Source organism: Gambusia affinis, linkage group LG08 (genome assembly GCF_019740435.1).
Source record: "Gambusia affinis linkage group LG08, SWU_Gaff_1.0, whole genome shotgun sequence".
Classification (NCBI taxonomy): domain Eukaryota; kingdom Metazoa; phylum Chordata; class Actinopteri; order Cyprinodontiformes; family Poeciliidae; genus Gambusia; species Gambusia affinis.
Window position 1 is genome coordinate 4,170,324 of NC_057875.1, and position 27,914 is coordinate 4,198,237.

At 42.0% G+C, this 27,914-nt stretch overlaps 1 protein-coding gene across 3 annotated transcripts; it reads left to right on the forward strand.

The window, feature by feature from the left end:
- Nucleotides 1-595: 595 nt before the first annotated feature.
- On the forward strand, nucleotides 596-27,834 carry ckap5 (cytoskeleton associated protein 5). Of its 3 annotated transcripts, none has more exons than XM_044125857.1 (44): nucleotides 596-714; nucleotides 3,083-3,180; nucleotides 4,886-5,079; nucleotides 5,228-5,434; nucleotides 5,890-6,061; nucleotides 6,148-6,280; nucleotides 6,363-6,463; nucleotides 7,272-7,385; nucleotides 7,593-7,697; nucleotides 7,839-7,928; nucleotides 8,814-8,978; nucleotides 9,064-9,192; nucleotides 9,270-9,440; nucleotides 9,512-9,613; nucleotides 10,389-10,499; nucleotides 10,587-10,679; nucleotides 11,624-11,809; nucleotides 11,883-11,977; nucleotides 12,292-12,475; nucleotides 12,595-12,743; nucleotides 13,719-13,893; nucleotides 13,972-14,085; nucleotides 14,198-14,326; nucleotides 14,404-14,598; nucleotides 14,678-14,801; nucleotides 14,892-14,965; nucleotides 15,867-15,971; nucleotides 16,308-16,430; nucleotides 17,544-17,693; nucleotides 17,770-17,973; nucleotides 18,312-18,447; nucleotides 18,577-18,770; nucleotides 18,857-19,029; nucleotides 22,441-22,605; nucleotides 22,691-22,811; nucleotides 23,807-23,986; nucleotides 24,064-24,251; nucleotides 24,993-25,068; nucleotides 25,138-25,326; nucleotides 25,410-25,547; nucleotides 26,364-26,447; nucleotides 26,534-26,693; nucleotides 26,766-26,887; nucleotides 26,972-27,834. In XM_044125857.1, exons 2-44 carry the CDS (start codon nucleotides 3,124-3,126, stop codon nucleotides 27,224-27,226), a joined length of 6,132 nt encoding a protein of 2,043 aa, XP_043981792.1. In that variant the 5' UTR covers nucleotides 596-714; nucleotides 3,083-3,123; the 3' UTR covers nucleotides 27,227-27,834. The 3 variants fall into 3 exon arrangements, with proteins under 3 accessions (XP_043981792.1, XP_043981794.1, XP_043981793.1); XM_044125858.1 differs by having other exon boundaries at nucleotides 606-727; XM_044125859.1 differs by lacking the exon at nucleotides 15,867-15,971.
- The last annotated feature ends 80 nt before the right edge of the window (nucleotides 27,835-27,914 follow it).

Sequence of the window (27,914 nt, forward strand, 5' to 3'; positions counted from 1 at the left end):
ATACCTATGAGGCGGGTGTTGTCGCAGAACATCCAATCAAATTGCTACAAATTATGACCTACATCGCTTCCATCAAGTCAGAAAATTACTTTGACATCATGGGGGCGGAGTCTCGTTCAAATCTAGCCAATCATTGCCACGGCTGATGACAAACAAGGAAACCTATTTGGCAAATTGCAAACGACAGAAAAAGTAAAACTGTGCGGTAAAAAATCCGCTTTCACTGGGATTTTCAAATATGTTTGACTGTGTTTGACAGGGCTCACTATCAGGTTTAACGTAAGAAACGGATGCAGACAGAACGAAGCCCCACGGTCTCCGCCCTCCTCTGTCTCTCCGCCCTTGGACTCTTTTGAAAAAGATGCGTCAAGTTATTCATGTATATCAGAGACGTTACCGGATATGACCATACAAAATAAGAGTCAATAAATCAAATGTGACCCAAAGATTCCAAACAGATACTAAACAAATGTGCAAACTATATGTATAATGTGTTATTGTGTCTTTTATATATATTTTTTATTCAATATTACTAATACATCAGCTTCTTTAATAGACGCAGAAGACGTTGACCTTTACTTTTAGCGGAAGTTGATTGGGACGTACATGCAGCTCAGGCTTTAAGACTCGGGCAGACTTCACTAGGGTGATCTCATTATAGCTCCCATATCACTGGGTTGCCTACGTCTTATTGTCCTACAGAGACGTCAACAGGTATTCTTTTCATGTCAGTTTAATCCTCCACGTCGACCTGCAGTCCATTTTTTCTGTGTTGGTGTGTTTGAGCTGCTGTGGCGGAGAAGTGCGTTGTTCGGCCTGGCTGTGTTGGCGCGGATGGACGGTTAGCTCCTAGCCGTTTCTAGGCAGCTAATGGACGTTAAGAGCCATCAGCAGGCTCTCATTGGGAATACTTTCTATGCATAATATTTTTTCATTCTGTACAACGCATTAGTAAAGTCACATTGTTTATATTGAATTAATATTATGAATGTTACTGGTGAGGCGATTTCAACCAGAACCTCCGGGATAAGTAACGGAGCAACGGCTGTTGCTAAGGTAGCTAGTTATCATTGTGCTGGTTTAAATTAATCGGCTCGGTAATATTTTGACATTTCCTTGGCTTGAATAAATTGCTGTTTTGTTTTGGGGTTTTTTAACGAGGGTCACGGGTAACTAGCTTCTGACAGGGCTGTTGTTTGGTTAAACGCAGTGGGTTTTCGGGTGCAGCCATGTTTCTGGGTTACCTTTGCTTGGGGATTTGAATTAATTAATTTACAATTCAATGACGCTGAACCAAACAAGGAGAGTAAACCTAAAGTTTAGACATTTCTGGATCCTCCCTAATTTAAATCTGATTAACTTAATTCTTCTCTACCTTGACCATCGCTTAGTGTTCTCTATGCATTAGTATAACATTATCCGTGGCATTACTAATGCTCTTATCTGTCTTGCGTTTATGCGCTTTTACTGTTGTTGTTTGATGTCTGAATTAATAATGAGATGGTGGATGTACTATGATCCCCATGACTACCTGTCCTACAAGTTGTAGGTGTTTCCCTCGATGCCACACACCTGACCTGAAATGAACACGACTCTGCATCACCTGATTGCATGCTGAAGAGATGCACTAAAGTGTTTTGTTGCGATGTCCACCGATAATGTTGCTGTTTTAGTTTTGTCTTTAACATTGTAAATCTAATTTTGTAGTTTGCAGTCGTGGATTCTCTCATGTATCTGGAGTTGACTTATAATTGTAATTTCTGATTCAGGAAATGCCTAAAAGACCATTCCACTTAATTCATCACTACCTTGACCATTTTTTAGACTTCATTATATTATTTTACTCCATGAACAGAATCATTGAAACAAATTTGTGAAACTTATTAAATACAAGCATACTTCTTTGCTCCTAAAGGGAAATTAACATTTTATTCACAAAGTTGATATATTTTGCCATTAAAGTAGAATAGTCTAGTCCAGGTTTGAAGAATCCGAGTGTTGTAGTTTCTGAGCTGGACCAGAAAAGTCACTAAGTTGGCCTTTTATTAAACTTTTCTAAACCAGATAAAGGCATCACAAACTAAGTTTTATGTATTCTGCTATTAATGTGGAGCAGTCTAATGAACATTTAACACTGTAACTGGAAGACATTTTAAATATCCAAATGAAATAAACAAAACAACAAATATTAAAGTGAATTTTGAAGACTTTGTAAACAAAACTGTACTTAAAAATGACTTGTTGAGACCAGAGCACCAAATTGAGACTTATGATTCAGTTTTTGGTATAAAGAGGAAAAAAAGATGTATGATAAAACATGTCAATTGAAATTAAGTATGTTTTAATTTATTATGCAATTAATAGATTTATTGATTATTATGACAGGCTTATTTGTGTTTTTTAAGATGGAACAGAATAAAAATGTTCAGAATTTAAAAGAATAGGTGAACTTGCTCTTTAGCCATTTCTCGAATCAGAAGCTAACTTAAGCTTTGTGGTTCTCTGGGTACTCTGGTTGGAGAAAAGTAGCAGGAACCCCCTAACAGAAACACATTTCTGTTTGTGGGTTTCCTTTACGATGGACTCTGAGCTGAAGGCATTTTCATCCGTTTGCCCAACTGGTTTGGATCAATGTGAAACATGAGCCTCCAGCTATTCCTTTAACATGCTTTGAACCATTGAGTGGCTGAGAGCGTACTGCACTTTATGGACTCTTATTGAATGAAAGTGGAACTATCTTTCAGCATTTTTTTTCTGGGTCTTCGCTACTTTGTTTTCCTCTGACTATAATCTTTTTAACTTTAATTTGTTATAACTTCCAGTCTCTGACCTGATCAGTTTTTTTAGCCTTCCTCTGTTTGAATTTTCTCTCTTTGTGTTTCATTAAATTTGAAATAAACCATGCTGTTCCTGAACTGGATTTTACATAAATGTTCAACACTTGAGTACATTTGGCATGAGGAGTAAGAACTTCATTCTAGACAGAAAACCCAAATTACTCTGCTTCAGCAGGAAGGCTGATAAAATGATTGAAGTTTAAATGTATGATGATAATGCTACTATTATAATGTCTTGTTTTCAGCTAAGTAACTCTAGGGGAAGCCCAGTCCCCGACCAGTAGCCATGGGGGACGACAGCGAGTGGATGAAGCTTCCCATCGACCAGAAATGTGAACATAAGGTGAGCAACTGGCCGACTGTCCTCAGTTAGAGGTGGTCGGATTTCAGTCTGGTTTAATTTTAAATTTCTTAAATGTTGATTACTCCTTTTTCTGTCAGCCTCAGACAAAAGATGCTTTTATTTTGGTATTGTGACACAGATTTTGCCTTTTATGTCTTCATACCCAAACATGATATTAAAATTTTACCAAATTTTATGTTTATGAACTTAGACAGATCCTCACATGGCTGTTGACGTGTTTCATGTTTGTTTTGGACTCTTGGTAGAGTTCTGGTTTATGGGAAGATGGCAGAACAATGCAGTGAAAGTAGATTAATGGGCACATTACCATATTTCATCATAAACTCTGCCAGAGTTTCTGAAATCATTTCAGCAATAATCAAGCATCTTTTTTTTTTTGTAAACAAATTGTGTATTGAAACTCATCTAAGTTTGCTTAGATGTGTAGCTGTCTAAAAGAAACAATAGTTTTGGCTCTTGACTGCAGCTGGAGACTCAAGGAAAGCGACTAGATCGGAAGATGAGCTGCAAACAGGTTTTAGGAACAGGTCAAACTATCGGGATCAGATCAGACGGCTTAAAAACCAACCTGAGCCTCATCCTGCAGACATAAGGGTTTCAGCTTCAGTCTCTCTGCATGATTAGCTTCCTTTAGATTTGCTTACTGTGTTTGTTTAGATCCTGACGAGGCTTTGCATTTGGGATTAGACTAATACAGTCTTAGTGCAATCTCTAATTCATGGCTACAGACATGACATCGGTCCTAATATTGTTTGGTAAAGCTAAACAAACAAGAACAATCTACCACTGGTCAGCTATAATGTTTAACATAAGCAATTAGCTTTTAAAGTTCAAAATATTTAAAGCAGGAGTTTATGTTTGTCATTTTTGATCTATTGTCTCCACTACAAGCTGAAAGTGTTTTTTCTTTTTTTCTTTTTAGACTTGAGGCTATGATGGAAATAACTTCAGCAAACTAATCAGCTGTTTCTGCTCTGAGATCACATGGCTGCATAATATCCCCCATATTTCCAAATAGTTTGTTTTTTTTCCCTCTCCCACACCCTGTATGGTCGGGGTTATTTTGGTTTTAATCGGGTAAAGGAAAGTCCTCTGATATTTTTTCAGAGCCATGAAAATAAGCAACCTTGTCATGCTGCTTTTTAACCAGTCACACTTTTCTTTTGGCATTTTTGATTCAGTTACTTTTTAATGTTAAATATGAGCGAGAATGCTTTTGCTAAAATCTCTGCAGACTCCACACATCCTGGACACAAACTGTCCTTTTATTTTCAGGTTGGCACTATTTGCTAAAACCAGCTCTTAAAATTAAAATGTCTGTAAATGAGTGTACATGTTGTCCCTTTATCCTGATTGTATTCCTTTTAAAGTTTATTTAGTCTGTATGCTGTGAGAGCTTGAAACCAAAGTCAAATTTCTTATTTATGCACACAGTCTTGATTAGTAAAGCTGATTTTGATTGGATCAACTGATAAAGTTCACAAAAGAGCCTGGAAAAGAAATGGCATCAGTGTGCTCAAGTTAATTGATGCTAGTTGGGTTGAAATGAGCCTGTTTGGATGCTAGAGACGCTGTTCTCCATTATCTAGTCATTAAAGATTCCCAAGAGTGGTGGTAAAAAAATTATTATTTTTTGCTTGTTTGGTGTGAATCATCTTTTACCTCCACCTCCTGTCTCATTCAGGTGTGGAAAGCCAGACTGAACGGTTATGAAGAAGCTCTGAAGTTGTTCCAGAAAATAGAGGATGAGAAGAGTCCGGAGTGGGGGAAGTACCTGGGACTAATCAAGAAGTTTGTCACGGACTCGAATGCGGTGGCTCAGCTCAAAGGCCTGGAAGCTGCCTTGGCCTTTATTGAGAATGCTCATGTGGCTGGCAAGTAAGTTCTGTTCACAGCTGGAGGTTTATCCACAAGTTTAACATTTGGTGGTATTTTTATAGCAGGTCAATAAATAATGGAGGTGGTTCACTGGACATAATCCAGGAATGTTTTGGAGACTCTGATCCGCTCCGTCTCTGTGCTGCAGGACGACGGGCGAGGTGGTGTCGGGCGTCGTCACCAAGGTGTTCAACCAGCCGAAGGCGCGAGCCAAAGAGCTGGGCATGGACATCTGCCTGATGTACATCGAGATAGAGAAGAGCGAGGTGGTTCAGGATGAGCTGCTCAAAGGACTGGACAACAAGAACCCCAAGATAGTGGTAGCGTGCATCGAGACGCTCAGGAAGGCTCTGAGGTCCGTGGCTGCTGGATTATTTTCTGTTATTAATGTTTTAATTTGCACCAAATAAATTATTATTTTCACAGTTTCCTGTAAAACAAATTTTTCATAAGGTTTTCTTATAATCTGAGCTAGTGGGAGCATGTAGATATTAAATAGAAGAGACCCCAGAATGGAGCTTTGTGGAACCCCGCATGTGTTTTACTGCTTTTATAAAATGAATTTGCAACTTTGAGGGATTTTCACGACCACAGCAGCTTTTCGTGAGCTTCTCACAAAAAAACAACTCCTGAGTTATTGGGACACTAAACTAAAAGTTGGTTTTGTGGTAAAATGACAAGTAAGGGGCTTTGCACAACACCAACATGTCAGGTTCTGCACTGACTTCCATCTGAAAAGCAACAACGGAGAGAAGTGGTTTCACTAAGAAAGACTGATTGGTTTTCTGTTCTCTTCATTGCCTCCCCCAGTGAGTTTGGATCCAAAATAGTGACCCTAAAGCCAGTAGTGAAAGTTTTACCCAAACAGTTTGAGTCCAGAGAGAAGGCGGTGAGGGATGAGTCCAAGTTGCTTGCTGTGGAGATCTACAAGTGGATCAGAGACGCTCTGAGGCCGCCGCTGCAGAACATCAACTCTGTACAGGTGGGACCTGATCAGCTTCACACAGAGTACAAACAGAGCTCTGCTGAATTCAGCTAGATGAGTGTTTGCTTGTTTTTTCTCTGCAGCTCAAAGAGCTGGAGGAGGAGTGGGTGAAGCTGCCCCCCTCCCCTCCCAAGCAGACCCGGTTCCTGCGCTCTCAGCAGGACCTGAAAGCAAAGTTTGAACAGCAACAAGCTCAAGGAGGAGAGCAGTCTGACGGTAAGCCTGGCTCATCTCTGACCCCTTTTATTGTTGTCTCTTTGTTACTGGGCAGTCACAGACTCCTCTGCTCATCTCCTAGGAGATGAAGAAGAAGAAACTGCAGTAGCTGTGGATCCATACGATCTGCTGGAACCTGTGGAGATTCTGTCAAAGATACCCAAAGACTTCTATGACAAAATTGTGAGTTTTTCAAAACACTTTTAAACTCTGTAGTTTTCTTGCAGGTACATGTATATATATATTAAAAAAAAAAAAATCTTTGCAACAGTTTCAGTCAGGATTGTCTAATCTGATTGGGGCTTTTCTGATCCAAACGCAGCACAAGTCCAAAGAAACTCAGAAAAATAGTCCAAATCTCAGCCTCTGCTGAAACACACGACTATTTCATAATGGCGTTTGACTAATCAATGATTATAAAGTTTATTTATGCTTTACAGTGAGGTACAAATACAAATTCACATAAAGAAGAGATCAAGACAAAGTGACTAAAATGTTTTAATGGACAGATTTTACCAATGACGACTAATTATTGTTGATGTCCCATTGGATAGATTCTAAACACTTCAAATTAAATTGACATTAAATTGGTATTTTATTAAAAGGCTCAAGTGTTTTTTTTTTTTTGTTTGGTTTTTTTTTTTGGTCTTGTTTTTAAGTTTTCTGCCATCCAGAACAAAAATTTGATAGAATTTTCTATAAATACTTTCTAAAAACCTGCCAAATGCTGTGAAAAATGGTCCAATTTTCAACATCCAGTTCAGCATGTTCAAAAGAAGCCCAGTTGGGGTGAAACCTACCAAATCTGGCAACACTGTTTTCAGTAGAAATGATGAGTAGCAGCTGCTAGAATAACCAAGCTTCACATATGACAGCATTAGAGTCACAGAAAGCAGCCTGGTTCCACTCATAAACATATCCAACGATGCAGTTTGTATTAATAATCTGCGAAAGCTGTGAGAATAATAATCCTGGGATTTTATTTCTGCAGGAAGCTAAAAAGTGGCAGGAGAGGAAAGAAGCTCTTGAAGCTGTTGAAGCTCTGACCAAGAACCCCAAACTGGAGAACGGCGACTATGGAGACCTGGTCCGCGCGCTGAAGAAGGTGGAGTTATTAAATTAATAAAATGTTTCTCAAGTCCTATAAAATTCAGAATTATTTTTTAAAAACATTTAATTGGCTGAACCTGATATTTGAACTGAACTGTAAAGACTCGCCAGCTGTCTGAGGAGAGAAGGCTGTTGAGTCTTGCTGATGGACGTTTTGACCAATAGGAGTGGAGTTGGAGCTGATGTGGTTTCTCTGCTGCAGGTTGTGGGGAAAGACGCCAACGTGATGCTGGTTTCCATGGCGGCCAAATGTCTGGCTGAACTGGCCTCTGGTCTCAGGAAGAAGTTTGGGACGTATGCAGGACAAGTAAGGGAATCTTATCTTATGGTTTATTAGACGTTCTTCCCTCAAATTCTCCAGATTCTTTTACTTTAAATTAAGGAAGTATGTAAGAAGACAGACTTATGAAGCAAACACTTCCCTCAGATTTATTTTATTTTTTTGCAGGTTGTTCCAACTATCCTGGAGAAGTTTAAGGAGAAGAAGCCACAGGTTGTCCAGTCCCTGCAGGAGGCAATTGATGCCATCTTCCTCACTGTGAGTACAATAGGCATGTTTTTTTATTGTTATGTTTTTTTTTTAGTATTTAGCCTACAATATGTAAAGAAAAACTGCTAAATTTATTTTATTTGTAATTATTAATTTTTGTAATATTGGTTGCAGAACCATTTTGTGGCAGCAGCATAAATATATATACATATTTTTGTTTGTTTTTACTGAAAACATTTAATGTGTGAGCAGTTACCATGGTAACCATACTAATCAATCAATCAATCGTGATTATTTGTATAACACATCTCAGCATCAACGCATTTCAAAGTGCTTTACATCAAATCAAACACAATGCAACATAGAATCAACAATAAAAACACAACATTAAATCAGATTCCATCAATAAATTTGTAATTGATTACGTTTCAAATCCAACTCTAAACAAGTGGGTTTTTAGTTGAGATTTAAAGGAAGTCAGTGTTTCAGCTGTTTTACAGTTTTCTGGAAGTTTGTTCCAGATTTGTGGTGCGGCTACTAATGTAGCTCATGACTTTAAACACAGCATAGATGTCAATATGTTTAGTGCTGTAAAATGTAATTGCATATTTTCTAAAGTACAAAATGGTGAATCAGGAGGTTTTTTGGTTTTTTTTTTTAGTTTTTTTTTTTTTATTCTGCATCATAATTTTCTTTAGCTTTGCCATCACTGAGCTTCTTCCTGTCTGGATGGACGGCTCACTTCCTGTCTGGCAGACATTATGAAGCGTTATCTCTCTGGATTGATTTAATTTTTATAATTTTTTACTAACTTACTTTGAATCCACTTCCTGTTTACAGACTGTTGTCCACCAAACACTCAGCTGATGCTGCAGCTCCTAATGTGCTTCAGTAGTGCTGAGACGACTGATATTTTTATTTCTTCTTCCCCAGACGACTCTGCAGAACCTTTCAGAAGACATCCTGGGTGTGATGGACAATAAGAACCCATCCATTAAGCAGCAGGCGTCTCTGTTTCTGGCCCGATCTTTCCGACACTGCACGCAGGCCATGCTGCCGAAAAGCGTTCTCAAGCCGTTCTGCGCCGCCCTCATCAAGGTTTGTCCTCCAATACATCATCAAACTGAAGACATGACTGTTGGTCATCATAAAAACTGATCATGTCCTGCTTTATCATCCACAGCAAGTGAACGACTCGGCCCTTGAGGTCCGTGACGCAGCCTTCGAAGCTCTGGGAACAGCCATGAAGGTGGTTGGGGAAAAGGCCGTGAACCCTTTCCTTGCCGACTTGGACAAACTCAAACTCGATAAGGTGAAGATTAGAACCAGAGAATCCTCCTCAGGCCCTCATGCCATCGATCTCTGACCTTTTCTGTGTTTCTCTAACAGATCAAGGAGTGTGCTGACAAAGTGGAGTTTCCTGGAGCCAAAAAAGGAGCAGCTGGAGGAGGATTAGCAGCAGGTGACAAGAAACCTGCAGCTAAAGCTCCTCCTGCAGCTGAAGCCCCTCCCAAATCCTCGGCGCCGCCGAAGAAGAGCCAAACTGCATCAGCCAGCAAAGTACGCACAGAACGAAACCCAAATGGTTCCCGTTAATGATCCTGAGTTGCTAAACGTTTTGTTTTTTGCAGCCGTCAGCTGGTCCAGCTAAAAAAGGGAAACCAGCGTCGGCAGCTGGAGGGAAAGCAAAGAAGACCTCAGACAGCAAAGAAATCACAGAAGCTGAAATATCTGTAAGTTCACAAGCAGAATGATTTAAATAAGAGCAAGGTTTTACTGATTGAGTCTGGAGGCACAGAAACGACGACGACATAAATCTGGAGGGGAAGAAGAGATGAAAACTGAGACGTTTATTTGTAGAGCACAATTCAGCAACAAGGAATTATCACTAAACACCAAACAGTAACTGATTATGAAACAAGCAATAAACATTACATTTTGTCAAATGCCACCATCAATAATCAAATGTATTGATCAATTCACATTTTATTAGTCAAATGTAACTCTAACCAGAAGGGTTTTCAGCCTTGATTTAAAGGAACTCAGTGTTTCGGCGGTTTTTCAGTTTTCTGGAAGCTTTCTCCAGATTGGAGGAGCATAAAAACTGAATGGTACTTTTTTTTTTATGTCTGGTTCTGGTTCTGAGCATGCAGACCAAAACCAAAACATCAGTCGCCTGGAAGGTTGATACAAAAACAGCAGATTTTTAATGTCTTCATTCACTTTAACAGCAAAACATTATGACTTTAAATTCATTTAATTGATGTTTTTTTTTTTAAAGTAAATAAAAGAGGGAATCTGAAGTTGAGTTTCTATTTAATATAAAGTTTAATCCTTTTAACTCTGTTGCAATAAATTTACCTTTTCCATATTGTTGGATTAATTGCAGTTTTAGCTTTCAGTCTGAGAATATCATAGAATCCTTTAATCTTCGTTAAGCTCTTTCTTAATGGAGGTCAGATTAGATGGCATTAAGTTTTAGTTTCTGACGGTTTGCTGTTGTTTCAGCCTGAAGTGTGTGAGGAGCTGGCCGCAGCAGTACTTCCTGCTTCCTGTCTGCAGCTGCTGGACTCGGGCAACTGGAAGGAGAGGCTGGCCAGTATGGAGGAGTTCCAGAGGGTAAAGTCTCCCAGTTTACTCTGAAACCTTTAACGTCCAGCAGCCACCAGTCGGAGCAGGAGATTTATCTTGGATTCCTGTCTGCAGGCTGTGGAGACCATGGACAAGGCGGCGATGCCGTGCCAGGCGTTGGTTCGAATGCTGGCCAAGAAACCGGGTTGGAAGGAGACGAACTTTCAGGTACGCTGCTGGAATCCAACAGGCTGAAGCTCAGTGGCATTCTGGTCCCTGAACGCAGCGTTTCTGGGAAACGGCATGCCCTGAACTTTTTCTGTGCTGTTGGGAACGGCGAGATTTATCACAGCTGACTTAAGAAACACAGAGAAGGGCGATGCGCTGGTAAACTCATCTATCTGAACAATCGGTCTGTTTTTGAAAGGAACTGGAATCTAGATTAATGTTTCAGTAAATCATATAAGGAATATTAAAAAATACAGGATGTAGTTTGATGCAATTACATGTTTTTACTTTTCTTTTTTTTTTTTACCCTTCTTGGCTCTCCAGCCCCCCATTACTAAAACAAACCTTTATTGATTTTCTTTTTTTTGTCATAAATTCTGTTGTAGGATTAAAAATGTTTTAGGGATATTAAGGCAAGTTTACATACAAAAACTATATTTAGATATTTTAGAAATGTCCCAGATTTTAATTGATGCCTAAATGCCAGCGGTGCGTTCAGCGGTAGACTAACTGAAAGAAATGATGTCTTGATCCTCTTCAGTCTGAGTCAGGTTGGTTCAGCTGCAGAACAAAAAAATGAGACGTTAAACTCTCCTACGTGTTTGACTGTAAATTAAATCCTTTTCCTCGTCGGGGACATAAATCTTCTGTGTAATGATTCTATGAATATTCTGAGTTTGACTGATATTTTGCAGAATAATGATTTCTCAATGGTTTGTTGATGAATAAAAAGGTTGACAATTTTTAAGCGATCCGTTTTATGAAGCCACTCTTGACCTTTTTAAATAAACTGTTGTAATATTATTCCTGGGAGTGATGCCATCATGAAACCAAACGAGGTTAAACGTTTTAACTTGAGTTTTCCTTGAGGTTCAGACTAAATCCACCCCACGCAGCTGAACCTCGGTTCTGTTTTCAGTTTCTAACGCTGTGACCTCCTGCAGGTGATGCAGATGAAGCTGCACATCGTGGCTCTCGTGGCCCAGAGAGGACAGTTCTCAAAGACGTCGGCCTCCGTGGTTTTAGACGGTCTGGTGGATAAAATCGGAGACGTGAAGTGCGGCGGGAACGCCAAGTCGGCTCTGACGGCGATCGGAGAGACGTGCTCGTTGCCGTGGACAGCAGAGCAGGTGAACCCGGTAAACGTCAGCGAAGCCAACAGGACTGACTGTGCGGTTTTAACACGGTTTGTTCGCACGTCAGGTCGTCTCCTTGGCGTTTGCGCAGAAGAACCCCAAAAACCAGGCGGAGACACTCAACTGGCTGGCGAACGCCATGAAGGAGTTTGGATTTGCTGGGTAGGTTTTCCTCAGAGGCAACAACGTTCCAGTTAAATCTTTCCATCTTTTTCATGTATTTTTAATGTACATATAAGGATTAAATTAAAAATCTGAGGAATGTGCCCATTTAAAAAAAAAAAAATCCAATTAATCAAAATAACCAATTGGTCTGTAACTAATTGTTTAATTGCAGCCCTTATGAAATGCTGTGAAATTAATATTAAAACTACACACACGTTAAAGTAACTTGACAAAATTGAATCCCTGTAATGAAGGAAAGTGAGATGTTCTTATGATGGTGTAATATTAACCCTTTCCTCCCTGCTCTGCAGCATCAACGTGAAAGGCTTCATCAACAACGTGAAGACGGCTCTGGGCGCGACGAACCCCGCCGTGCGGACGGCAGCCATCACCCTGCTGGGAGTCATGTACCTGTACATGGGCCAGCCGCTCCGCATGTTCTTCGAAGACGAGAAGCCGGCTCTCCTCGCACAGATAGATGCAGAGTTCGAGAAGGTACCAGACCGTCAAACGTGACCCGAACCCTGATCAGAACCACACAGGAGACTCGGGTTTTCTCTCCGCTTCGCCGCAGTCCGAACAGTGACGACAGAAAACGATTCTCTCCATCACAGATGCAGGGTCAGTCGCCTCCGGCTCCGATCAGATCCACCAAGAAGACGGCGGCGGCGGCGGAGGAAGATGGAGACGAGGGCGGGGAGCAGGATGAAGATGGAGGGGCGGGGCAGGACATCATGGACCTGCTGCCCCGAACTGATATCAGGTAAAATCTGCAACTCCATAAAGAAATGGGTGAAAAAATAACTTCAAACTAAAATAATAAAGTTGGACTAGAAATGTGCATAAAGAGCAGAAACTCGGCAACATGATAAAAAATACCCAGAAATGATCTTTTCTGAGGTTTTGCCACCTGTAACCAGTGGGAAGGATGGTTTGACACATACAGCAGCTAAAAATGTTTCTGCTCCAGTTCTGACCAGCATTATCATCAAACCAATGTCTCTAGAATAGATTGCAAAGCACAAGTTATCGCAACAAACTCCAGGCATCAGATTGGCACGAATTTGACCCAAGAAAAAAAAATGCTGCAAAAAACAGAAACATTTCCTACCTGAGGAACTTTATGCTCACAAACAACTGCAGCCTCCCTCTTGCTTCACTGTTTTTATTTCCTGATGTGAGTAGCCGCTGTGAACTGTGCTGTAGGCCATCAGATTTTTCTTTAAATTTATTTTTATATTTTAATAATTTATATTTATATTTTTCTTTAATTATCAATCAAATCACGTTAGTTTCTGAAAAGTATGCCTTGACAAAGTATGCCTTGAAATATCACTTTGCTGGCTTGACAAACGATGGGAGGTTTGATTGTAACTTCTTCATTTTGTTCCTAAAATATTTCTAAATTTTTTACTTTCAATATGAAATTTTATTTCTTGCCTTAAAATCAAATTTTTCTTTGGATTTTTGCAAGTTAAAGTAAAAAATGTTTCCTTTAAAAAAGGACCAAGGTCAAGTTAGTATTTTAATGATGATCAATCTCTAGAAATGGTATTACAAAGTTTGTTCTTTTTTTACCAGAAAAGTGCATGAATATTTTTATCAATGTGTGAACGACACTTCAGTCTCTTATTGTTTGAGATCTACAGGATTATTTTCAGGAGCAGCTAAGTTCATGAATTTTGCTAAAGGCCTTTTTCCTTTTCTTTTCTTTTTCTGTTCCATTTCATTTTCAAAGTGACAAGATCACATCCGACCTGGTGTCTAAAATTGGAGACAAGAACTGGAAGATCAGGAAGGAGGGTCTGGATGAGGCTGCGGCCATCATCTCTGAGGCCAAATTCATCACGCCCAACATCGGGGAGCTTCCTCTGGCGCTGAAAGGGCGACTCACCGACTCCAACAAGATCCTGGTAAGCTGGACAGTTCTGAGTTTGGCCTCTGGGTTAAACGTTATGACTGTAGTGATGACCGTCCTGTTTGGTCTGCAGGTCCAACAGACCCTGAGTATCCTGCAGCAGCTGGCTACAGCCATGGGACCCGGACTCAAGCAGCATGTGAAAGCTCTGGGGTTCCCTGTTATCACTGTTCTGGGAGACAGCAAGGTATTCCACCTCCGACCGCAACGCCAACAGTTTAAACAGAATCTCCATGACAGAATGCCTCATGTCCTGTCAGCAGTTATAGTTTGTCTGAGTTACATCTGTCCATCTGCAGGTGAACCTGAGGACGGCTGCCATGGCAACCCTGCAGGCCTGGGTGGAGCAGACTGGGATGAAGGACTGGCTGGAGGGAGAGGATCTGTCCGAGGAGCTGAAGAGGGAGAATCCCTTCCTGCGTCAGGAGGTGCTCCGACTCCTCCGCTGCTCCTCCTCACGGTGGGGATGATGAAGATCAGACTCTAACCCGCTCTTCATCCTCAGGTTCTTGGCTGGCTGGCAGAGAAGCTGCCGACTCTCAGGTCGGTCCCCGGGGACCTGATGGTGTGCGTCCCGCAGCTGTTCACCTGCCTGGAGGACCGGAACGCCGACGTGAGGAAGAAAGCCCAGGACGCCCTGCCCACCTTCATGATGCACCTGGGCTACGACAAGATGAACAAAGCCACAGGAAAACTCAAAGTACGGAGCTGTCAGCGAGGTGGTCCCGGTGTTTGATGGAGACTGCTGGTTCCAACTTGGTTTGGTTATCTCTCCTCAGCCTGCCTCTAAGGACCAGGTGGTAGCCATGTTGGAAAAGGCCAGAGCAGTGATGCCGGATAAACCTGCGGCGCCGGCCAAAACGGGAGGAAAAGGTTCTGCAGAACAAAGCAGAGCTCCTTCAGGTGAGCTCACAGACATTGAAGGATAATTTGGGACAAACCAAACTTAAACAAGATTTAGATCATTCAGATGTTTGCTTGTTGTATGTGCAGCTTCCAGGAACGGCGAGGATTTCACTGATAAACCTGAAGCTAAGAAAGTCAGAGGAGGAGGAGCTGCCAAGAAGGTACATCTGTTTGGATCAGGGCTGCAGCGGATTATTATTTTAGTAATTGATTAATGAGATTTTAAAAAATTGCCACATTCTGCAGTTTTTTCAATTAACAACATAAGCGATTACATTTTCTATGTTACAAATACATTAAAATAAACAAATCTATAAATGTTTTGGATGGGAAAATTAATATTTTGTTGCCTAAAATGCAATAACGGCAAACATTTTTTAGTGTATGTTTGATCATTTGTAGCAAAGGATGAAAATACTTCAAATATCAACATGTGAAAAGTTTGGTTCCTTCTGCTTAACATCAGTACAATGGAGGGTTTGTTTTTCTCCCCATTAACTTACAATTAGAAAAAGGTGCTTAATTGAAGGAGTAGTTTTATTTATTTATTTAATTTTTTTTTTTTTACAAAATCTGAATATAAAAAAAAATATTTAAAATATAAGTGAAGCTTTAATCTGTTTATATTCTCGACCCTGAAGATTTTCTATTCCAAATGAATATATTTTCGTAAAGTTTTAGCTTAATTACAGTTGAATATTTCAACAAACTGAAATATTTGTTGAGTATACGGACTCATTAATTTGAGTCTGTATACTCTAATTAACTATCAATCGATTACTAAATTAGTTGACGATTATTTCAGTAATGGATCAATTAATTCCTGATAAGATAAATTACTTTTTCAAATAATCATCCAATTAATACGTTTTTTTCCTCATTTATTTATTTGATAGAGTCTCTTCAGTCCTTTTCATTAATTAGTCTTTAAGTTTTGAATATTTAGTCACTTTCTTTCTTCTTTCTTTTTTTTTGCCCTCCTCCCCTCATGTTATCCGTTTTGGTCGTGTCCCCTCCATGAAGTTTGTTTTGTGATGTTTTTATTTATTTTCACTCACCCAGCCTCCCTCTCCCACGGAGGAAGCTCCCCCTCCCTCCAAGGAGAAGGAGTGTAATGGTAGCAAAAAGCCGCCCGTCAAAGGGAAGGCTGCTGCTGGCGGCCAACAGGTAGTTGAATGGGGGCGTCTGGGTCAACCCACTCTTTCCTGAATGCTGTCAGCTTGGCAGATAGTTAACCTCCGCCTGGCTTCTCTCAGTCTAACTCTGCGTCTTCAGTCACTAACGCAGCCTCAGAGCGTTCACTCAGCTGTGGAAACGACAAACCTCGTCTGATGGCTTTCTAGTATTAATGTTAACCTGCACAGAAATCTTTCCATCATAACTCTCCTGGTGGCTCTGGTTTCTTCTTTCCCTCACTTTTCTGTCCAGTTCTCATGAAAACTTTGTTTTAGAAAACTTCTCTCTTCTGTTCGCTCACTGCTTCTGTCTGTTTGCGTCAATCAGGGTCCGGCTGGTAAGAAACCGGCCACTAAAGGCCTGAAGGATGATGAGGATAAGTCTGGGCCGATCTTCGTCTTGGTGCCCAACGCCAAGGAGCAGCGGATCAAAGAGGAGAAGCAGCTGAAGGTATCTACAACTGCTGACTCCTTGTAATTTATCAATGTTTTTAGGAAGCAAACCTACTTTTTATAGAAATATAAATTCAAATTACAAAACGGAAGCAACTGAGTGTTTGTAAGCAAAATGTTTAAATCCAACCAGTTGAGTGTTGACATGACTAAAATCAGCTAACCTTAGTGAAAATATTCCTTTACCTTAGTACAGTGCTTCTCAATTCCGGTCCTCAGGACCCCCATGCTCTGCATGTTTTAGATGTACCTTTACTCCAGAACAGCTGATTCAAATGATTGCATGACCATCAAGTGCTGCAGAAGCCTGTTAATCACCCATAGATTAAATCCAGGTGTGTGGCAGAAGGGAAACACCTAAAACATGCAGGGCGGGGGGGCCTGAGGACTGGAGTTGAGAAGCACTGCCTTAGTAGGATTAATACAATATTCATATCTCAGTCACAGCTTATGCTGCCATCAGGCTTTCTATGCCTGACATGACAAATGTTGTTAAAAGTAATTAAGAAAACCTTGATGGAAATTTTTTTTTTTTTTTATATATTTTTTTCCAGTTGATGGGTAAATTATTCATTACCTGGTGACTGTTTATCCTATCATTATTGTCATAAATATAAAATATTATATCTTTACTTAATTCTCTGCTTTCAGTATCTCTGGCAACAGAGAGTTAATCATTTTAAATTCTTTTCCTGTGGTTTTTGACACGTTCTGATTATATTTTAGTTTACTTTTTGAGTTGGTATTTAAAACATTTTGCTTAAAACATGTTTGTTCGTCATCCAGGGGGTAGAGAATAGTAGTAATAGCGATACTTCATAACAAAATTACTAAAAAGTAATAAGTACAGTCTAGTAAAAATATTCCTAAAAGTACTCACCCCAAACCTCAAGAGTGATTCAAGTAAAATTAAGTAGTTGCCACCAAAATCTGTTAACTTTCTGAACCAGAAAGTTTAGGGTAGCACGTTTAGCTCAAGTCTTTAGTCAAGAGTTGGGAATTCTGGGTAATTTGCTGCGTGTTAGCATTGCTGGCTTGAGTCTCAGATTGGCCCGGCCAGGTGGTCCGACTGAAATCGGTGAATATCTAACGCTGAACCTCTGGGCTCCAGATTCTGAAGTGGAACTTCATCACTCCGCGGGACGAATACGTGGAGCAGCTGAAAACTCAGATGGCCACATGTTTCGCCAAATGGCTGCTGGATGAGGTGTTTCACGTTGACTTTCAGCGACAAGTGAAGGCCATCGGGGTCATGATCGAGGTAGGAGGCTGCTGTGCACCGGGTTCTGACCACCAGGTTCTGTTTCTAACCGATGATCTGTCTCTCTGGCTGTCAGAGGCTGAACAGCGAGAGCGAAGCCACCATCAGCTGCCTGGACCTGATCCTCAAGTGGATCACACTCCGCTTCTTTGAAACCAACACCACCATCCTGATGAAGGTGCTGGAGTATCTGAAGCTGCTGTTCACTATGCTGAACAGGGAGAACTACCACCTGACGGAGTATGAAGCCAACTCCTTTGTCCCCTACCTCATACTGAAGGTACACACACACACACACACACACACACCATCAGTCAGGGGTTTAATGAACTGGGATAATATTAGCATGAGAATTCATAACACCTGGATTATATTGGCAGACAAAAGTTGCGCTCTACAGTCCTTTGCAATACAAGTTTTCCTCTCACTGATATTCTGATCCATCCATTTTCTTACACCCTTTTCCTTAATGGGGTCAGGACGGGTGCTGGTTCCCATCTCGGGGTCACCCTGGACGGGTCGCCAGTCCTTCGCATATTCTGATTATATTCTTGCTTGTTTGTAGTTTTTGTGCTCATGGTTGCCGTTTAGAGTGAGATGATCATTGTTTTCCTTCAGGTCGGAGAGTCGAAGGATGTGGTTCGTAAAGATGTCCGGGTCATCCTCGGCATGCTGTGCAAAGTTTATCCTGCTTCCAAGCTCTTCCCTTTCCTCATGGATGGAACCAAGTCCAAGAACTCCAAGCAGAGAGCTGGTAAGGCAGTCCAAGTAGAGCTTTTCCAAAAACTAAATCTGTACAGATCGCCTTGACGTAAACAGGAAGCACAGGCCAGCCAACCTTTAGTTATGTTTGCTGCTTCATGCTGAATGTTTTTGGTTTCAGAGTGTTTGGAGGAGTTGGGCTGTCTGATTGAGGGCTACGGGATGAACGTGTGCCAGCCGACTCCGGCCAAATCCCTGAAGGAGATCGCCGTCCACATCGGAGACAGAGACACGTCCGTCCGAAACGCTGCTCTGAACACGGTGGTGGCCGTCTACAACGTCTGCGGGGACCAGGTCTACAAACTCATCGGAAATGTAAGACACAAACAAAACAACCAAAGTTTGGAGCTGAAAATTCCCTCCGCAAATTAAGAGACTCGTTTTATTTGGATTTTTTTCAGCTGTCAGAGAAAGACATGAGCATGCTGGAGGAGCGGATCAAGCGATCGGCAAAGAAGACGCCTGCGGCTCCAGCGAAGCAGAGCACCGCCGAGAAGACGCAGCGGGAGCAGCCGACGAACCCCAACGCTACCTTCCTCCGCAAGCCAGCGCAGGAAGACCCCGGAAAGCTCAAGTAGGTCCCCACTTTTTACTGGAAACCAGTAAAACCATGTTTTGAACAGTTCTGTACAAAAAATATAAAGTCTAAGATGCTTTACAAACTGTCACACACTGACATGAATCTGCTCAAAATAACTGACCACAAAATGATCAATATCAGATTTCTTCCTTTAACCAGTATTAACTGAGTAAATATATTGACCACAGCAGTTTTATTTGTATTTATCATACATTCGTCACAGTAGTGATTAAATTATTATTGATGGGATTCAATATTGACTCTGTCTGGAGGAAAACAAGGCAAAGTAAAGGTTTCCTTAAATAGATCATTCTGTCCACTGTCGCCCCCTGCAGGTTTGTTTTTGCAGAGCAGTTAGCATCTACGGATTAAGTTTCTCATAATTCACTCTACTGGTAATTTGGAAACTTATTGACAGCGACCTGGTAAAGGGTTGCCAAGTGTTGGGGGAAACTAAAACATTATATTGACATTTAATAAAGAAACAAACCCAGTTATACACAAAGTGTTGTAACTTCTCTGCTTTTATCATTTAAATCCGGATTCAGTGTTTTAAGGCCTTAAAGTTTGCGTATTTTATCTTGGAGGTGGATTATTGGCATTATGCAGCTCTGGAAAAAATTAAGAGAAATTAAAATGATCAGTTTCTCTGGTTTTACTTTTCACAGGTATGTTTGAAAAAAAATGAACATTGTTTTTTTTTTATTATTATTCTTTGAACTACTGACAGTATGGCTCTGAAACTCCAAACAAAAATTTTGTATTTATTTGCAGAAAATGAGAAATGACCAAAATGATGCAGTGCTTTCAGACCTCAAATAATGCAAAGAAAATGAGTTCATGTTAATTTAGAAACAGTAATGCTAATATTTTAACTCTGGAAGAGTTCAGAAATCAATATGTGGTGGAATAACCAGTGGTCTCATTCATTCGTTTTTCCAGAGCTGTATATCTTCTTTCTATTTTGTGATTTCTAGTCTCTGCAACCTAAAACTAGAAATTAAAGTATTTGAGAGATGATGGTTAGAAGTAAGTGATAAAGAGCCCGACCTTCTTGTTACATCCTTCATAAATAAATCCATGTGTTTCTCTCTGTCTGTTTAAATGTTTGTGTGTGAGACTTTCTGACCTTTCCGGCCGTTTTCTCACCAGCATGCTGACCGTTCCTCTTTTACCCGTCTGTGTTTAAATGTTTGCTAACATCTGATCTGTCCTCCTCCTCATCCTGGTTTCTGAGCCGCTGCATGCTGGGTTGCTCTCACAGTCGCACGTCAGTTCAGTGAGTCTGTGAAACCAGCCTGCCTCTGGTCGTTTCTGTCTCCTAACCCTTCATCTTTCTTCCTGTGTAATCTGCTCTGCCTGCCTTCCTTTCTGGAGCAGAATAATGTATCGCACGTATAGGATGTGAGTACAACTCCTCCTCCTCCTCCTCCTGTTTTCTGTGTCGTCACTGTAAATTCACCCTGATGCTCGTCATAAATCAGCCCAACAACCAAAAACCTGCTGTGGCTTTGAGTTCTGGTGAAGCACCGCACTAACTCGGCACCCACTTTCACTCATTCCTCCTCTTCCTCACTCACCTGTTTATGTTTGAGAGAACCTGAGAATCGGATCAGACCGGCTGCTTGGCGTCCAGTCAGCCACTGAGTTGAGGGTGAAGATTATTCCCAGTGGGTTTGTTGGGATTCTGGTCCCAACTGAGTGTTTATAAAGCAGCAAAAGTGGAAAACAATGTTAATTCTTACTAATGGATCCAGATTCTGCAGGCTGTTTGCAAACATTTTTCATGAAATTAGACGAAGATGTGAAGGAAATATTGATTCAGGAAGATTAATTTTGCTCCTTCGCAGCCATAATGTTTACTGTTGGCGACTGTCAAGCAAAGTCGCCGAGCACCTGAACAGGTGAATCATTGTTGACGCGCCAGCTGATCAAAACTTAAATCCAATCTGCAGTTCAGATGATTTTATTTTCCTCAATATCATCAAAAAATCCAAGGCAGAACATCAATGGATTACAGACATCCGTGTCCAAGAATCCGCATGTTTTAAACTGTGAACAAAGATGATGAGACATTCAAACTTAAAGCGGTCATCAAAAAGTAAACCTCCCCCTTCACCCACTCACTAAAGGCACCAGGTGAACAGCAGGTGGTTTACAATCACTACTAACCCCACAGGATCCAGTACATCCACAACTTTTCCTCCATGTGCAACGTTGAGCCGTGTTCCTCGAACTGGATGTTGGGAGGAGTTTACCTTATCGGCTGCCTGATTTAAAAAACTGTAGAAGCAAAATGAAAACCTGAACCTGATGCTTTGATAAGTTTTAGAACCATTTGTGACATCAAACATCAATTCAAGGAGCCCAGGCATCTCAGTCAGACGGACGCCGTTTCTAATTTTGAGGGTGGGATTTTTAAACATTTTCGTCTTGCATTAGTAAGATTTGTTCTTTTCTGTTGCTTTTTGCTTTTTCAGGTTTTTTTCTTTTAATGTTTTTCTTTTTTAAATATGTGGCTCTTTTTTTTGCTGAGGCCACAAACATCCTGCAACATCTACTAAAATACCAGATATGGGTGGATTTATTCATTAAAGTTGGGAAAACGTATTTTGTTTTGCTTCACAGCTGCTTGTATCCATGTTCCCTCTGTGGTCTCTGTAGCTCATGAACTCCTGTGATCGGTTCGGCCATGTTGTTTGATGAGGTCAGTGCTGCGAAGCTCCAGTTCAGACGGACCGACCCAACCTCAACCTCGGCATCAACAACGACCTTTCCAACTAAATTCACCAAGAAAAGTGACTTTTAAAATGTGTGAAATTCATGGTTTCCACTTAGACTTGAAGTGGGTAAAATTTCCATAAAAGGAAATTTAAAGTTTTGGTAAGAGAGACATGCTTTGGTCCTCTTGCAGCTTCGCTGTCGTCGTGGCTGTCATCACAAATGCACCGATATTCCAGTCAGAAAAGCACTTTAGCAATCACAGTGTATAAGAATCACATGAATAACTTTGTTTACCCTCCAAGTCATTAAAAAATGTGGTGCCATCATCTTCCTGTTTTCAGGCAGATCGACTGCTTGTTGATCACTTTTACTCGTGTGAAGTGAAAAAAGTGTTTTCATTGTTTGTTTGTTTGTTTTTATGCGGCAGAAAAAGAAACACTTCATTCTAGCTCAACAAATGTGTTTTTATAAATTGGCACGTTTGCATTAAACAAATTTATTTTAGGAATTTCAATTTGCGCACAGATTGGGATCATTTATGTCAAATATCACCCAACTCGGTTCGTCTTGGATGCCAGAACCATAAATATCTGAGGTGATTCTGTATGGAAGTCCAGACTGGAGCTAGAAGCACTGATCTCTACCCAGTAGAACTGACTGGTTTCTCTGGTGACCGTCCAGTCAGTCCCGGCAGAACGCGCACAGCGACCATCCCTCCATTCCCAAGGAGTTCCAGCTGGACCTGGACATGATAGAGCAGGACCAGCGGAGCGTGTGTGAGCTGCCGGACCTGGTGCAGCACCAGCTGGACGAGCTGCTGGAGCCCGTCATGATCCCGGAACCAAAGTAAACGCACCGCCGTCCCCGAACGGAACCGGTCTGACTCCGGTCAACCAGAAACGGCCTTAACGTTCCTGTGTTTCCCTCCAAGGATCCGCTCCATCTCTCCACACTTTGACGACCTTCACAGCAGCACGGCCTCCACCATCAACTTCGTCATCTCTCAGGTGGCAAGCGGCGACATCGGCACCAGCATCCAGGCGCTGGCTCAGGTCCGGTCCACTTCCACAAACCGCTCTAAACCACTTCTTTCTTCCACGTCTCTTTGAAAACTTCTTGGTGAAATTCAGGCTTTTATTCTGAAAAATAAACACAAACCACTTGGACTGAGACAGTTAAGTGATTATTGAAATAAACTAATATAGTAATCGGTTAATTAACTAACAGAACAAAGAACAGCAATTAAGCCAAGATGGTAGAAAATTGTTACAGTTTGCAGATGAGTTAAAAAATAAAAATACTTTCTTTTATCTGTAAATGTTTTCTATCCAGAACTCAACTGGCTTCTCCTGGTCCAAGTTCTGTACAAAAAATCTCCCATTTAGCACATTCTGCTGTCTGATTAACTAATCAAAAAATAATCAGCCTAATATTGTATATAGATCTTAGAGGTTACATTTAAAATATGAGAATCTGCAAATTTTATTTTTTCACCTGATTTAGTCACCAGAATAATCAAAAGAATAATCTATTACTAAAACAATAATCAGTTGCAGCCCATATAAACAATTTATACAGGAAAAAAAAAGGAAAAAGTCCTTTTTATAAATAAAAATTCTGGAAAAGTGTTGGTAAATGTTTCAGTCTTACTCCAACCTTTCAACCTTAATATTCTTCCAACTCTAAGATGTACTGTTGAATAATTGTGTACATTTTTGCAGCCATTTTATTGACGTGAGTAAACGTTGAGTTGGGGGCGTGGCCAGCAGCAGCTTATCAAGATTTAAAGTGACAGAAACCTAAAACGACTCATTCTGACAGGAGCTGAAAACTGTCAGAACAAATCAGAGTAAAAATTAAAAGATGTTGAATATTATTAGAAAATATTTATTCCTGCGCAGGATTCATTGAATGCAGGGACAGCTACTTATTCATATCTTAAGTTCATTCATTAAAATGCATTTTTCCACCTTTGAGGACATTTATAATCTCGATGTAACCCAAAATGAAAATGAGTTTGACCTTCCTCATGACCTTCTCCTCTCAGATTGACGAGGTTCTGCGTCAGGAGGACAAGGCCGATGTCATGTCGGGTCACATCGACCAGCTGCTCATCGCCACCATCATGCAGCTGCGGCTCATCAACAGCACGCACCTCGCAGACGACCGCGTGGACAAGAAGGACCTCATCAAACTGTACAGCTGCATCATGGGAAACATGATGTCTGTGAGTGAGCGCACGGAGCGACGCCCTGCGGCTCGGCGACCTGCAGGTGGCCTCTAACCTCCTTCTCCTCCCCTCAGCTGTTCTCCATGGAGACGCTGGCCCGCGAGGCGTCGATTGGCGTGCTAAAGGACCTGATGCACAGCCTGATCACGCTGATGTTGGACAGCCGGGTGGAGGACGTGGAGGACGGGACGCAGGTCATCCGCTCAGTCAACCTGCTGGTGATCCGAGTTCTGGAGCACTCGGACCAGACCAACATATTCAGGTCGGTAGAAACGGATCTGCCTCTCTGACTAGGTCAGAACTCTGCAGCCTTTACATTTTATCTGTGTGCGCGTGTGCTGCTTCTAAAAACCACCCAGCTCTTTTTGCCAATAACTTCATGTTTTTTGGTGTCTGGAAAATGAGCCATTTCAAAATCCTAAATGTGACAATCAACAGGTGCTGCAACCAACCTGAGCTCCAGCACGTTTGGTCAGCTGTTTTTACTGCGCTGTGCATTGTACAATGGCTGCTGGAAAAGACAAGTGCTTTATTGTTGTCTTACCATCCAGAAACCACTTTCTTTGTTGTTCAGGAGGCTCCACTTCTGCTTTTCAAAGATGTACGGTTGTATAATTGTGCATCTGTTTGTTCCCGTGCGAGTGTAAAAATTGAGTTGAGGGCGTGATTTCAAAGTAACGGAACCATAAAATAGTTTAACTCTCATTATCTAAGTGATTTTGTGCAAAAATGTAATGAAAATGTTTTGTATAGACCGTTCCTAAACTGTTCACGGCAGCATGATGGATCACCTTTAAGGCATAGTTTGTGTTTGGACTGTTAAAATGGGGAGTTATAAACGTTTTTAGTGGAGTCTGAGGAGTTTGAATATTTTAGCTCTTTGTGATACCGGGGCTCGACTGCACTTGGGTTTAGCCGAAGTTATTAAGAGGCACTAATGGTCCAAACCCATTACAGCGAGTTTCAAACCTCCAGTTTGACCAGTTTCTTCCTGTTTCCACAGCGCTCTCCTGGTTCTGCTTCAGGACACGCTGGTCTCCAACGCCGGGTCTCTAAAAGTCTCTGAACTGGTGATGAAGGTGAGCGCCGGTACCGCTGCAGACCCGGCTCAGTCAGTCCGCTCCTCTCTAACTGTTCATCCTCTTCAGTGTCTGTGGAGGATGATCCGCTTCCTGCCAGAGAATATCAACAGCCTGAACCTGGACCGGATCCTACTGGACGTCCACAACTTCATGAAGGTTTTCCCGAAAGAGAAGCTGAAGCAGCTGAAGACGGACGTTCCTCACCGGACCCTGAAGACCCTCTGCCACACGCTCTGCAAGCTCACCGGGGTCAAGGTAACCAGAGGTCACAGACCCGGGGGGAGACGTGTTATTCCTGCAGGTGTCGTTTTGGTCATTCTTGACGTGTTTCTGGGCAGATTCTGGACCACCTGACCATGATAGAAAATCGGAACGAGTCGGAGTTGGAGGCCTACCTGAGGCGAGTTGTCAAGCACTCGGGAAACCTGTCGGGAACGAAGAGCGACCGCGGCAACGAGAAGAGCGCCCACGGGACGGTGAGCAACTGACTTCAGAGGCAGTCAGAGCTGAAGGCCTGATCCGTCCCTCTGGTCCTCAGATTCTACTTCCTGTTTTCCTCCATTTCTGAAAGTTCTTCTGGACCCACAGGTTTAGAAAAGATTCACTAAAGTTGTGAAATATGAAGAATTTAGCATGAAATGTAAAATAAATACCTAGTGACAGAGCTGGCCAAAAAATCTATTTTTGGTTTTGGAAGATTTAATTTTTGGATTTTCTTTAATGCATTCCTTTGGTTTTCATAGTTCAGTGATGTCAGAGCACCCAGAACCGCCATCTTGTTTTACAGCTTTTATTTATTTGGACTTTAAGTCAACTACAATGAAACATCAGGGCCATGCTACGAATTATTTTACTTTTCATTGCAAGAAAGTCAGTTGTATGACAATAATAATAAAAACGGCCTTCAGAGCCGTCTGTGATGCAGGAAGTATCTCCTGTAACAGTCAGAGTCGCTGCATATTGGAATAGGCCTCTGACTGAAGACTGTTTCTGTATTTGATTCAGAAATTCTTTGATTCCAAAGGGGAATTAAATATTCCTCACTAGCATTTCCTGGATGACATAGTCAGTTCAGACATGCTACTTTCTGGTGCAAAGATAATTATTCACACTTAATCTTTATTTAATTGAGAAAACAGTTACATTGTGGGGTTTTAGATCCATCTGATCCAGGATTTGACTGGTCCATAACTCCGGTTCTGGAGATAATTGGGCTTTTAGATTCTGTCTGGACGTTTTACCCTGCAGAGGTTAAAATCTGCTGAATTACTGTGATGTCTGCCATGCTGCAGGACGAACGCATGTCCAAGGCGAAGGTCAGCGACATCCTGTCCGAGATCTTCAAGAAGATCGGCTCCAAGGAGAACACTAAAGAGGTCTGGTTCTGCTCTGGCGCCGCCTGGTTGACCTTTGACTCCAGAGTTGATTGGTTGTTGACCTGAGGAAACCGTTTCCCTCCCAGGGCCTGACCGAGCTCTACGAGTACAAGCAGAAGTACTCTGACGCCGACCTGGAGCCGTTCCTCAGAAACACGTCGCAGTTCTTCCAGAGCTACGTGGAGCGAGGCCTGCGGGTCATCGAGTCGGAGCGGGAGGGAAAACCTCGGATCCAGAGCTCCTCAGGTTCTTTTGGGTTTTGGATATCTGCCAGCCTGGTGTGTGTGTGTGTGTTAACGTTGCTGTGTGTGTTTGCAGTGATTCCTCAGCACAACGTGGAGTCCAGCCTCAGCAGCAGCAACGAAGACCTGAAACCCGCCGTTTACTACGAGAGGCTGAAGATCCTCCGGCAGAGACAAGGCCTGGAAAACACGACCAGGGTGAATCTATATATATATATATGTGTGTTTTTATTGTGAAATTGCTCGGTTGCCATGGGTAACCGCTCTCCTCTGACGGCGCAGGCGCTCAGCAGTGAGGACGAGCCTCCGCAGCGGCCGGCCATCTCCTCCCTGCTGTCCTCCAAGCCGTCCGTGGCCTCGTCCACCGACATGCTCCACAGCAAGCTGTCGCAGCTGAAGGAGTCCCGGGAGCTGTACCAGCAGGAGCACAATGCGCGCTCCGGTTCGCCGACCCGCACCCGCGCCGCCTCGCCCGCCACCGCCAACCTGGACGACCTGAAGAAGCGTCTGGAGCGGATCAAGAGCAAGCGGCAGTGAGGCAGTTCATCCGCTCCCCCTCCTCTTCTCCCCGCTCACAATGCACGGACAGGAGGAAGGCCGCGGCCTCCTCATCCTCACACGCAGCCTGACTCCGCCCACTGTGCCTGTGTGATGAAAACATTAAAGCAACACATCCAGAAACCCTGCAGCTGCTTCAGGCTGTCTGTATTATAACGCTGACCTTTCTCTAACCCGTCATCTGGCTGTAAATATCTAATTTACTTCTCACAGCGCCCTCTGCAGGTGGGTTTAGGTCGCATCAGGCTGTAGATAATTCTAGGTCTCATAAGCTCATCTGTTCAGCAGCTGGTGCTGGTTCCGGTTCCGGTTCAGGTTCCGACCCGCTCGGCTCTCCTCCGTCGTTGTGGCTTGAAGAGCATGGCATGTCTGTGGCTGTTTTTATGTTGGTGTAAATAGTTTGTTTTAATAAAACTGCAGTTTCCCTGCATCACCTGTCAGGTGAGCCTGTCTCTCACCTGTTCGGCGACGGGATCCATAACCCGGTTTTTGTATTTAATTCAGACGTCCAAACTGCAGTCATCTTTGTTGCCGTCATTGTATAATCCATTGTTGAAAACATCAATAAAAATCTTTTTTTAACAACATTTTATGGCGTTCTTATTCTGTTGAAAATCTTAATTAAGAGCTCAGACAGTAAAACATTTAAAATCCAGTTAGTTTACGT